This window comes from Chiloscyllium plagiosum, chromosome 20, assembly GCF_004010195.1.
Source record: "Chiloscyllium plagiosum isolate BGI_BamShark_2017 chromosome 20, ASM401019v2, whole genome shotgun sequence".
In the NCBI taxonomy this organism is placed as follows: Eukaryota; Metazoa; Chordata; class Chondrichthyes; order Orectolobiformes; family Hemiscylliidae; genus Chiloscyllium; species Chiloscyllium plagiosum.
Genome location: NC_057729.1, coordinates 4,410,370 through 4,424,164, shown reverse-complemented (window position 1 = coordinate 4,424,164; position 13,795 = coordinate 4,410,370). Strand labels below are relative to the sequence as shown.

Sequence of the window (13,795 nt, the reverse complement as noted above, 5' to 3'; positions counted from 1 at the left end):
CCCACCTCAACAACCCCTCACACCACCCCGCCACTCCCACCCCCCCACCACCCTCGGGGCAATATTGGGACCCTTGCTTTTCTTGATGTATAATAATGATTTGGATCCTGATTTACAGGTGACAATATCACAGTTTGCAGAAGATACAAAAATTAAAATAGATATAAACTGTGAGGAGAACAGTGTGGACCTCCAAAAGGACATTGACAGGTGATGGAAAGGCTGGATAGTGGCAGATGAGTCCAATGCAAAGAACTATGAGAACGTTGAATGACAATATAAATTAGGGAGCAGAATCCTAAAGGAAGTGCAGGAGCAGTGGGACCTAGATGTATATGTGCACAGATCATCAAGGGTGCTAAGTCAACTGGAGACAGCAGTTAATAAAGCATCAGCTTTATTAATAGCAGCATAGAGTCCAACAGGAATTTTGAGAAGGCAATGACATAGTGGTAATGTCACTGGAATAGTAATCCAGAAATCCAGGCTAATGCTGTAGGGACACAAATTCAAATCCTCCTATGACAGATGCTGAAATTTGAGTTCAGTTAAAAAATAATAGGGCGACCAGAACTGGACGTAGTATTCCAAGTGCGGTCTAACCAAAGTTTTATAGAGCTGCAACAAGATCTCACGACTCTTACACTCAATCCCCCTATTAATGAAAGCCAAAACACCATATGCTTTCTTAACAACCCTGCCCACTTGGGTGGCATTTTAAGGGATCTATGTACCTGCACACCAAGATCCCTCTGTTTCTCCACACTGCCAAGAATCCTATCCTTAATCCTATACTCAGCTTTCAAATTTGACCTTCCAAAATGCATCACCTCGCATTTATCCAGGTTGAACGCCATCTGCCACCTCTCAGCCCATCTCTGCATCCTGTCAATGTCCCGCTGGAGCCTACAAGAGCTCTCTATACTGTCAATGACACCTCCAACCTTTGTGTAGTCTGCAAACTTGCTGACCCATCCTTCAATTCCCTCATCCAAGTCATTAATAAAAATGACAAACAGTAGAGGCCCAAGGACAGAGCCCTGTGGAACACCACTCACCACTGACATCCAGGCAGAATATTTTCCTTCTACTACCACTCGCTGTCTTCTGTTGGCCAGCCAATTCTGTATCCAGACAGCTAAGCTCCCCTATATCCCATTCCTCCTGACCTTCTGAATGAGCCTACCATGAGGAACCTTATCAAATGCCTTGCTGAAGTCCATATACACCACATCCACAGCTCGACCCTCATCAACCTTTCTAGTCACATCCTCAAAGAACTTGAAGAGAAGGCTGAGAGGAGATTTGATGGAAGTTTTCCATTGGTTGGATTGAGTAGATAGGGAGATGTTGCTCCCACTCATAAAAGGAACAAGAACGAGAGGGTGTAGATTTAGTGATGTGAAGCAAATGTGATGAGGGGAAAAAATTTTCTAACAGTGAGTAGTAAAGATATGGAATTGTGGAGGAATAAGGTATAATTGAGATATTTACTTAGAGAGTCATACAGGAAACAGACCCTTCCGCCCAACCCATCCGCACTGGCCAGACATCCCAATCTGACCTAGTCCCATTTCCCAGCATTCAGCCCTTACCCCTCTAAACCCTGCCTGTTCATATACTCATCCAGCCTTTTAAATGTTGTAATTGTACCCACCTCCCTTGCTTCCTCTGAAAAGGTTACATGGATAGAAACAGGGTGGAAAGGACTAGAGAAAAAGCAGAAGATTGGTACAAGATAATGATGCTTAATGAAGAGCTGGTGCAGGAACAATGGACCAAATAGCCTCCTTCTGCACCAATTGAGATTCTGTGAACTGAGTGACAAAAGAAAATTTAATAAGAGCGTGGAAATGTCAAAAAGATCACTATCTGGGTGTTAAGAAAAAAAATGCATTTGTATGGCATCAGAAATTTCAACTATTACATTTGAAGCACAGTCACTGCTTCAGATAGGTAAATATATAAGCTAGTTTGGGTACGTGAATGCATTACAAATAGAATACGATTAAGTAGCCAGATAGTCTGCTTTTTGCACTGTAGGTTAAGGAAGAAAGATTGGTCAGAAACATGGGAAAAAGCCCATGCCATGGAACCTTTAACATCTGCCTAAATAAGCAGACAGGATCTCAATTTAACAAGACAGAGTTTTAAACAATGTAGTGCTGCAGTGATGTGGGACTCTAGAGTACATGTTTAAGTCCACAATGGGGCTTGAACACATCCTTTTAGTTTAAGTCAATAACGCATCATTTTTATCTCTAACCTGAAGATACTTGAATGCTCTTTTGGCAGAAGGTTTGGAATAGTCAAAAAGTTTCAGTGTGTAATCCTTTGACCCTGATGCCAGTATCTGTTCTGTAGGATGGAAAGCAAGGCAGGTGACCTCATCTACATGATCATACAGGGTGCGAATTACAGGATGGTTTTCCATATTCTGTTGAGCTGTCTCATTCATCATCACCTGTGTAAAACAGTAATAAAAATTTATTACAAACAATTTGACTTTTCTATTGAAGTCAACCAACCCATGTTAGCTACAGCTACTTCACTAGTTGTAGTCCCTATCTCGGTAGTATAATCTCTTGTAAACTTGTAAATTAAAACTGGACAAAATGACATCATTCAGCATCACACTGAGGCCAGGGAGTAGACGGGACAGTCACGAACAGTGAATACATCAGATTCTGGGCAAATGAATTTCGTTTTTAACAGGACAAACTTTTTTTCTGCACACTGCTTTTGGTCAGAGTGCCCCCTTGCTGTTTTTGAAGTGCAGTACACAGAGTTTCACAATAGCATATAGCTTGCAGAAGTACAATAACTATTTCTTAAATGATTATTTAATTTCAAAGATGCAAACATCTGTTGTCAATAAAACATCTGCAAAGATTGCTTTAATTATTTCTAACGCTCTCAGTGACCTACCAATGCCAAGGAGTTGAAAGTTAACTGCATTAGGAGAAAAAAAATGTCATACTTCATAATTGATTTGAATTCCTGCAAAACATCCATGATCACATTACTGCTGTACCTCAATGGGCATGGCACTCTTTGCTAACATCCTCTCTGTATCCAGAATCTTGATAGATGCATCAGCAGAGCCTGTAGCAATCAGCTGTCCATCTCGGCTATAGGTGGCGACACGGCATGGCCCTTTATGTGATGTCACGTAGCATGTCTCGTACTCAGCAGCCTCCGGGGACATAGTCTGAACATCAGCGTCAAATTCCATGTCAATACCTGTACCAGGAGCCACGGTGTCTGACCTTCCAATAGCATACTGTACAGTGTTGTCGTCATTTTCCATCCCTGTAAGTAACAACCATTCTTGAATCAAAGAGTCAAAGGAAACTTAATCAAAGTTGGCTTAGAACTAAACCAAAGTAAAATTTACAGTGTGAATTTAGAATGTCAATAAGGTGTTTCAGAACTACAACTTAGAACTTTCTGAACTCTCATAAAAGATCCATTCAGTCCTCTTCTCTTTCCTAATCTCTAGCACTTCTGCTGAGAGTTTAGCCACATATCATTGATTTGCCCTAGGATAAGTGTAGATATTTTCCAATCAACCTGCTCAGAAATGTTATGACACACCTCTGCAGCAGGTGCAACTCGAACCGGGGCTCTTGGCTGGGAGGTAGGGGCACTGCTACTGCGCTACAACAGCCCTTCTGGTATAAACATAACTTCATGCTCCAAAACCTGCGCTACGTTGGTGCCTATCTAAAAAATATTTACAAAAAATTAAATAACTCAAAAAGCATCTTCAATATAACATACTTCAAGCTGCGTTTTCAAAACTGCCACAAAACCATGCTGAAATACAGGAATGGGTGACCACAAACTTCAAACAGTAAAATATGAAGAAGTATTCTAAAGGATGCAAGAGAGGGGTATATAGGTATAGAAGCTGAGAGGCTTGGGGAGGGAATTGCAGAGATTACAAGCCAGATAAAGGCATCCCAATGGCATGACAATTAAAATCAGGAACGTACAAGAGACTAAAACTGGAGAAGAGTTGGAGATGAGGAAGAGATTATAGAATTGCAGGAATATAGCCATGGAACATTTGAAACCAAGCTTTTTGGAATGTGGCTATCTTTAATCCTTCCATTATACGTCTGTCATATGAGTAGTTCAGTAAGTAACTAAATCATACAGAAGAACAATTGAGAGAGGAGCAGCAAGACCAATCAGCCCCTCAAGCCTACAGTGCCATTTAAAATATCATAATCACGGTGGCTCAGTGGTTAGCACTGCTGCCTTACAGCACCAGGGTCCCAGGTTCGATTCCAGCCTTGGGCGACTGTCTGTGTGGAGTTTGCACATTCTCCCAGAGTCTGCGTGGGTTTCCTCCCACAGTCCAAAGATGTGCAGGTCAGGTGAATTGGCCATGCTAAATTGCCCATAGTGCTTGGGGCATTAGTTAGAGGGAAATGGGTCTGGGTGAGTTACTCTTCGGAGGGTTGTTGTGGACTGGTTGGGCCAAAGGGCCTGTTTCCACACTGTAGGAATCTAATCTAATCTAAAATCCATCTTCCAAGTTTTTGCTCATTCACTAAACCCAACTATATCTTGCAGCTGATTCCTTAAGTTCCCATCAAGACATGCCGTCCAACCCATTGTAGTATCCTCAAGTTAATTTCCATGCATTACATGTTGCCATAATCTCCAAATTATTAACGTGGATACGTAAATAATTGAGGCCCTAAGACCGATCCTTATGGCATTTCAGTTTACATCTTTCCAACCTGAAAAAGACCCATTAATACCAATTTGCTGTTTTCTGTGCACCCTAACTAATCCGCAATCCATGCTAATACATTAACCCACACATTGTGAGCTCCTATTTTCGGCTATAGCCTTTGTGGGGCACCATATCAAATGCCTTCTGGAAATCCAAATACACTATGTCTACATGTTCCCCTTTACCAACTTGCTTGTTTTATCATCTGAATAATTTGTCAAACATGATTTCCCTTGTATAAAACCATGATGAATCTGTCTGCATATATTTAGCTTTCTCTAAACATCCTGCTATTTATTCCTTTAGAATGGATTCAAACATTTTTCCAAACACATATTGGCCTAATTGACATATAGTTTTCTGCTTTAGTTCTCTCTCCCTTCTTGAACAATGGCATCACACTAACAATGTTCCAATTTGCTGGAATACTCCTGGAATCTACTGAGTTCTGGAATATTTTGATCAATGGCTCAAATATCTTTGCTGCAAGTCATCAGGTACTTGCAACTTGTCCACCTTCTGTCTCATTAATTTGTCAAATAATTTGCCAATCGTGATAAGACTGTTACAAAACTTTTCTTATTAATTATCTGATATATTTGGGTTGTTTATAGTGTCCTTCACCGTGGATATCCTGGAGACTCACACAAAATACTAGTTTAAATTATATACTATTTCCCTGTTCTCCATTATCAATTCTCCACAGTCACATCCTCCAGGGTCCTACCTTCAGTTTAACTACTTTCCTTATTATATACCAGCAGAAGCTCTTGCTGTTGCTTTATACATTTCTTGCCAAATTTCTTTCATAAGCAATTTCTTCCGTTTTATTAAAGCTTTTTAGTAACCTGCCTTTGGTTCCAAAACGAAAATCCCAATTCCCTGGCCTACCATTAGTTTTCACTGCTTTGTACAATCTAGTGTTTGATTGGATACTCTCCTTTATTAACCGAAAAGGTCATTGAGTTGTTCTTTTTAACTAATAGAAAATTTTGCTGAATGACATGAAATATCTGCTCAAACGCCTGCCACTACTCATCTACTGATTATCCCCTTACTCTGTTTTCCTCGGCTGCTTTGGACAACATTTTCTTCATTCCTCTGTAACTGAGACAAGAGTTGTTTTCCCTCAAAAGTTATGAAATTCTACTCTGTTGTGATTGTTAACCCTTCGAATTCTATCTCATTATACACTACTAGATCTAAAATAGCCTGTTCCTGGGTCAGTCGTGTAATGTACTGCTCCTGGGTATCTGATCTGTCCAAACAATATGCACATTAAAATCACCCATGACAATTTGTAAGGAACCTTACGCTTTGACATTTTAACCATCATTACTTATTCTGGTTCTAATCCCAGCTTCACTCTTCTGTTTACATTTTCTGTCCTTTCCTGCCAAACCCTAGTTGTAGGATTCGTCAAGACACCAATCCCAGCATCATTCAAATGAAGCCTATCTGTGTGGGTTTCCTCTGGGTGCTACGGTGTCCTCCCACAATCCAAAGATGTGCAGGTTAGGTAGATGGGCCATGCTAAATTGCCCAAGGGTGTTCAGGGATGTGTAGGTTAGGTGCATGAGTCAGTGGTAAATGTAGAGTAGTAGGGGAAGGGGTCTGGGTGGGTTACTCTTCAGAGGGTTGGTGTGGACTTGTTGGGCCAAATGTTCCACACTGTAGGGATTTTATGATTCAATTCTTAGTACTGATGTCAGTGCCCTAAACAGAATCCATTTCTGCCATACCAGTCCTTAAGCCACGGATGTGCATCGCTACTTTTATTTATCCTCTGCCAATCTACACAAGGCTCAGGTAGTAATCCTGAGATTATTACTTTTATGGTTCTGCTTTTTAATTTAGCCATGAGCTGTCCATAATCCTGCAGTTAAATCTCTTTGCTACTTTTACCTATGTCTTTGATACCTATGTGTACAACGATAACTGTATCCTCTGCCTCCCACTCTAAATTCCTCTCCAGCTAATAAGAGATATCCTAAACCTTGGCACCAAATAGTCAACACAGTCTTCAGGACACACTTTCTTTATCAGCAACTTTTATTTATGAAAAGATTTTAATGCATCAAAATGGAGTTTTAAGCATATTGCCTGTAGTGCTTTTTGAGACATCCAGTGGTCATGTAAATCACAACATCATTGCAAGTCATTTTTCCCCAAATCCAAGCAAAGTTTGAGGTAAGATTACCAGAATATGATTAAAAGCATATCTCAGTGGTAAGCCGAAGGGAGTTTCTGAAAGTAAAAAATCTCAAGAACAGAAACCAGGCTTGGTAAATAACTAACTGTCATCTTTGTGGGCGGTACGGTGGCACAGTGGTTAGCACTGCTGCCTCACAGTGCCTGAGACCCGGGTTCAATTCCTGCCTCAGGCGACTGTCTGTGTGGAGTTTGCACGTTCTCCCCGTGTCTGCATGGGTTTCCTCCGGGTGCTCTGGTTTCCTCCCACAGTCCAAAGATGTGCAGGTTAGGTGAATTGGCCATGCTAAAAATTGCCCATAGTGTTAGGTAAGGTATGGGTGGGTTGCGCTTCGGCGGGGCGGTGTGGACTTGTTGGGCCGAAGGGCCTGTTTCCACACTGTAAGTAATCTAATCTAATCTAATCTAATCTAATCTTTCCAGTGGTGCCCATATCCTAGGGATGGTCAAAAAAAAAGTGCACATTTTCAAATTATCGCATTGTGACTTTGAATGTATTGCTAAGTTTGATTATTTCAAACTTGACTCTTCAATCATTTAATAAATCAAATTTTGAAACATGGCAAGCACAGCACTTTATGAACTATATTCATGATCATGATCATGCATCCCAACAGAAATGAAGCTTTCAGCATTCAAGCATTAAACTGGCCACTTAAGGTGCTGTCCTGACTTTAGACAAAGATAGGATCAGGCTTAACTAAAGTGCCCTCCAGTTACTGAGTAGCTTACTGATTTTCACCATTTAAGCTTACACTCCAAAGTTAGTTACCAAGGCAAGTCATCTGGAAGTTATGTGACAGTATTCAGTGAGCAGCCAACAGGAGAGATCACAAAATACTTTAAAGCTCAACTGCAAGTGGGCTAGTAACACAAACTACTTACCAAGCTTTGCGAGATGCAATAGTTGCTCGGAGGGAGAGCAAACTGATGGTGGCTTGATCTCATTGATCAGGTTTGATGCAATATTCATGTATCCATCATATAGCAGCTGGCCAATAATGAGTCGGTAAAGGTGTTGCCGATCTTTTAGAGTAACTTTAGGTCGAAACATTTCAAGGATTTCTCTTGTGTGTAATTATTCTGAAGGATTAAAAACAAACATTAAAATGAGTTATCAGCAGATAATGTAACCATGCATGATGTGATCATCAAATCAAAACCATTTCCATTCCTGACACACTTTTAATTATATGCTGCTCATCTTAAAACCCTGACCATACATGCAGTGTAAGGCAGGAATTCTAGCTAAGATTTCTCTCCCTACTCTTGAGAAGCCCTACTGCAGAACTTCCAGTGCTGTGAAGAATCCTTCAAAGGGAGGCAATCATTGAATGGTATTATTGTGAAACTATTAATCCAGAGACCCAAGTAAATGTTCTGGAGACCTGGGTTCAAATCCTACTATGACAGATGGCAGAATTTGAATTTAACAAAAATCTGAAATTAAGAGTCTAAATATGACCATAAAACCATTGTCAACTGTGACCTTATAGGAGGTTTATAAAATCATGAGAGGCATAGATAAGGTGAATATCAAAGATTTTCCCTCGGGTGGAGTTCAAAACTAGGGGACATATTTTTAAGTGGAGAGGCAAAAGATTTAAAAAGGTGCTGAGGGGCAACTTTGTATGTGGAATGAACTGCTAGAGCAAGCAGTAGATGCAGCTAAGTTACAACATTTAAATGACATTTGGACAAGTATATGAATAGGAAAGGTTTAGGGGATAAAGGCCAAACACAGGAAAGTGGAACTAGTTTAGTTTGGGAAACGTGTTCGGTATGGGCAAGTTGGACCAAAGGGACTGTTTCCGTGGTGCAAGACTCTATGATTCTATTAAAAACCCATGTGTTTCACTAATATCTTTTATTTATGGAAAGAAACTATCATCCTTACCAGGTCTGGCCTACTTGTAACTCCAGTCCCAAAGCAATGTGGTTGACTTTTAACTGCTCTCTGGGCAATTACGGATGGGCAATAAGTGCCGGCCTAGCCAGCAATAACCACATCCTGTGAATGAAAAAAACCCTTTAATAACAGGATTCCATTATATTTGCATGAGTTTACAGCTGTGTGTGTTTGTCTACAAGGCTTTTTGAATGGATGTATTTTCTGCATGTTCAACATAAAACACCAAAAATACCATGCACTGAAAGTTTCAGCAACCTAAAGAAGTTGCACCATTTTCACAGCTCAAATCGTAGGATAATCTGGATTTTTAAATGACTGCCCACAGGAACTTCCTAACCTTAGTCTTAAGGTTCCATAATTAGAGTTCATGATCCATTGTCCTTTCCTGTGAATTAGTTTAAAATATTTTATTGTTCCATACTGTTGCTATCTTATGTCACATTCCAGGTTCACCACTGAATCATCTCCTTTTCAGTCGATAGTTCTCCAGTACTTCCCCATACCATAGTCATTAGTGACTGGTGAAATGGCTTACTCCATGTCAACTTTATTCTGGCTGCACTTCTTGACAGATTTAATTTGTGTTCAACAGATTTTAAAATCCCATTATCATCTTTTCAGTGCCATTCCATTTTGTTTGAAGAGAATTCCATTTTGTCTGAAGAGATCATTTCTTCCTGCATCCTCTTCAATGTAGACATGATTCACTGACCTTATTTCCTCTGGAGACCTAGTCCTCCAACCTCACACAATCTATCCTCTTCCCAAAATCTACAAATGGGACTGGCATGGCAAACTCATCATTTAAACCTGCTCCTGTCCCAATCAACATATTTCTTTTTTTTAATGTATATATTTATTAAATGTTTTTCTTTTTTTTACAAAAAAACACAAACCAAAAGAAAAAGAAAAAGTTAGAAAAGTACAAAAGTACAGAAAAGTAGGAATAATATCGCACTATGTTATATTACAATAATGTTAACAATAAATTGCCTACTATTCTCCAGATTGTTGTTGACTCTTATTTACTTAACTTAATCCAAACTAGCACAAACTCAAACTAAATTAGATTACAATCAACCAATTTTAAGTTACACTACATTGCACTATATTACATTACTCCACTTGCCGCGCTTCCATCAAGGCTCCCGTCCATGGGGGCAACAGTAATTATACCCGTATTTACTGGGTGTCCACCCACCCTGCCCTCTCCACCCCCCCTCCCCACCTCCACCCACCCCTCCCACCACCAATCTTCCTCAGATCATGAGTAACATTACCAGCCCTCTCCCCGACAGAGTCAATGGACTGCGGGGCACTTTTCTTCTGAGCTAAGTAGGCTAGGTATCTACCTGGTTTATCCCCATATTCAAACAGACTTTGCTTTGCTACTTGTGTGAGCACTGAGTCAAGAGCAGCCCGGAGAGCTGAGGTCCACTGCAATTTAACCATGGATAGTCTGGTGTAATTCGGCTGCCTTCAACCAGGCCTCAAGCATCTGCTGCTGCTCACCCCTCTATCCCCTTCTCGTTGCTGAGTATGAAATAATCACACCCCTTAAGAATGCTTCGGTGGTCTCCCACGACCCTGAACTCCCTTGTGATATACTGTACAAAGTTGGATCCCTTTCTGTTGAAAGACGACATGTGCCACTGCCGCGGGCCTACTCCATTACCTTTGGCCTTAACGTCTAAATATGCTGCCGCATGGTCCGAAATAGTTATATTCCCAATTCTGCAGGCTAACACCCAGTCCAGGAAAACTGACAGAACAAAAAACAGGTTGATTCTTGTGTGGCACTTTTGTGGGTTGGAGTAGAAGGTGAAGTCCCTCCTGCTTAGTTGGAGGCACCTCCACACATCCACTAACCCCAGCTCCTCACACAAGTCCACCAAGTGCCTAGACTGCTGAGGTGTATCAGACAGCCCTCTTAGTACCCCAGCGTCCATAAGACAATTAAAGTCTCCTCCTATAATCATACGACACACCCTAAGCGCCATTACCTTAGAGACTGCATTAACTAAAAATTTGAGAGGGTGCGCTAGGGGACAATAAACCTTCGGAATGCCATACTCTTCTCCACGCCTTAAGAATCATGAACCGTCCATACTCATCTTTGATTTGATCTGTCACCTGAAACAGAAAGTTTTGTCATACTAGTATGGCCACCCCTCTGCTTTTGGAGTTAAAGGAGGAAATGAATACCCTATCATATCCCCACTGCTGTAACTTCAGGTGTTCCTTTCAGTCAAACGTGTCTCTTACAACATTGCAATGTCAATCCTTTCCTTCTTGAGACTTGAGAGTACCTTTTTCCTTTTAATGGGGGAAGTGACTCTCCTTTATATCCCAGGTGCACCACCTGAACAGATCGTTAGCCATGACCGCAGACTACAGCCCAGAGCACCCTGGGAAGAAGCCCAATCAATGTGCAACAAGCGGAGAAAAAAAGAACTTTAATCAAATCTAACGACTATTCCTACAAACACTAAGATTAAAAAACTAACCTCTACTGCTAAATTAAACAGCTGAACACAAAAAAACACAAGTTTCCAGAGATCCCCACCTTGCCCATAGGGGACATTCACTCCCGACCTCTCAACCATCCTAGCACTTTCCAGTTAAGGCCGTGCCCCAGACCCAAGGGAGAAAAACAAACACATTATTTACGCTCTTACCAGTTAACAATGGATGCCCCCCCATCTCAGCCCCACACATCTTAACATCCAAGGAGCCCTCACCCCGCAAAACAGAACAGAATCGCTAATAACCTCCAAACACACAAAATAAAACACACAAAATAAAACACACCGGATTGTACACCAATATCAAATCTATAAAACCCGAGACTCCAAAAAGGGAAAAAAACACAGAGAAAGAAGATACAAAAAAAATCATATGATGCCATCGTCCATACGACCCTTCCCTTCTGTCCTCCTCTGCCAGTGTATTATTTCGCCAATCCAAAAATTCTTTTACTTTTTCCACCTAGTCACAACTGTAGACGGTTCCCCCATAGTTGAATCGTAGCACTGCCGGATACCTCAGGGAGTACTGAATATTTAAATCTCTTAGTTTTTTCTTTACCTCATCGAAGGCCTTCCTTTTCTCAATTACAGCCCTAGAGAAGTCATGAAAAAACATTATTTTCAAGCCATTAAAAGCCAAAGCCTGTGGATCTTTTCCCAGTTTTCTGGCTGTTTCAATTATTGTATGCTTTTCCTTGTACCACTGGAGTTGCACTAGGACCGGGCGGGGGTGGGGGTGTTGAGCTGGCCTGGACCTGGTAAGCCCACTCCAAACCTTTGCGGCCTGACTCAATCTCCAGGCCCAGCAGCTCTAGAAGCCAACCCTCGAGTAATTCGGCGAGATTTCCTCCTTCCTCCTGCTCAAGTAAGCCCAAATTTCATAAATGTTTTTTCTCCGACCTCGATTTTTGAGGTCATCTACCTGTTCCTGCATGGCCCGAACCTGGCCTTCCAGGGTTCAGACCTGCCCGTCTGAGCTCTCAGCTGTGTTTCCATGCTGTACACCTCCAAGACTCTGTGACTCTCTGTCGTGGCCTCCATGGCGGTCCTCTGTTCCACTGCTCCAATGTATTGATCCAAGGTCCGGATCTCCTGCTCTTGCTTTGCCAACATGGCAGTGATTGGTTCCAGCACTCCCTCAATCTTTTCACAGAGTTTTGTAAACTCCGTGAGTAGATGCTGCTGGACCCAAGGGAGCCTAACACAGCAGATTGTTCAGACTGCTGCCATCTTCTTAACTTGATTCAACGTCTCTCCTCTCCTCCATTTGTGGCTCTTCTGACACTTGCCACAATTTCCAGTTTCCTGGATCCTGACAACTCCTTTTCTCCACGAACCTGTATCTCTCTCCATCTCCATTCTTCATCAGGATGGTCTAAGGAGTCTCCACTTCTTTCTTGATAGGAGGCCTGAATATTCCCCTGAGCAATCTACATCAGCCTCTTCGGCCTGGCTGAGCTTGTTCTCTTTTTGAACAATTTCTTCTTCAACACATCTCACTCGCTCCAATAAAAAGTGTGACTATCGGAAGCTGTGGGAATGCCTGTTCTTTGTGGGGTACATCAAACATTCCTTGTTTCAGTCCTAGTTGGGTGTCGTCCCACATCTCCTTCTCTAAAACATTGATGAATGTATCAGTGCTGTTTCCTGCTCTCAAATTGCAATTAGAAACCCTCATCAATTTTGCTTTCAATATCCTCCTTTCTCCTCATTGTCCAAAGACCCAAGCATAGCTTCCAGGCAAAACAACACTTTACTTGTACTTCTTTCAAACATGCTCACTATACTCATTGGTCACAGTGCAGACTCCTCAACACTAGCAAGACCAAATGCAATCTAGGTGACCACTTTCAAAACACTTCCACTCAATCAATAACTATCCTTCTAGGAACTTGCCATTTCAATACACCATCTTGCCCTCATGCTAACATTTCTGTCAGGCCTGCTGCAGTGCTTCAGCTAAGCCCAATACAAGTTGGAGGAATAGCACCTCAGTTTCTACTTAGGCACATTGCAGCCTTCATGACAAACGCTTGCTTGTGGCAGTTGATATACAAACCCAAACAATGAATATGACCATGGTATCATCATCCAATGCAATCAACACACGTATAAGCATTTCCACCAATCTTATAGAACAACAATTCGGAGTGGAATTTTGTTTTAAAATCCTTTGATCTCTGACCAGTTGTGCTAGCCACTTCAATACTTTAACAAAAATGTGCATAAGCTGAAGCAGAATACCCAATATTGGCAATGAACTGCATTCCTATTATCAGGGAATCAGCGATAACTTTGGATATCATGGTTTGAGGTGTGCTTTCATGAGCAGCAGCTGTTGCCTGAAATTTTTAGTTTGTAAACAATCTGCACAATCTCAAGTTTATGCAATAT

The 13,795-nt window shown here is 41.4% G+C and overlaps 1 protein-coding gene across 5 annotated transcripts in view; it reads right to left on the bottom strand.

The window, feature by feature from the left end:
- Positions 1-13,795, bottom strand: part of cstf1 (cleavage stimulation factor, 3' pre-RNA, subunit 1) — a 45,316-nt gene that overhangs the window by 10,571 nt on the left and 20,950 nt on the right. For 4 of the 5 annotated variants that reach the window (XM_043710139.1, XM_043710140.1, XM_043710142.1 and 1 more), the window contains exons 2-4: positions 7,847-8,044; positions 3,035-3,312; positions 2,267-2,464 (exon numbers count right to left, since the gene is read on the bottom strand). In XM_043710139.1, coding sequence (XP_043566074.1) covers positions 2,267-2,464; positions 3,035-3,312; positions 7,847-8,015 — 645 coding nt within the window. In that variant the 5' untranslated portion in view covers positions 8,016-8,044. Of the gene's footprint in view, positions 1-2,266; positions 2,465-3,034; positions 3,313-7,846; positions 8,045-8,858; positions 8,900-13,795 lie in introns of those variants that run through there. The other variant, XM_043710141.1, reaches the window with a different exon arrangement.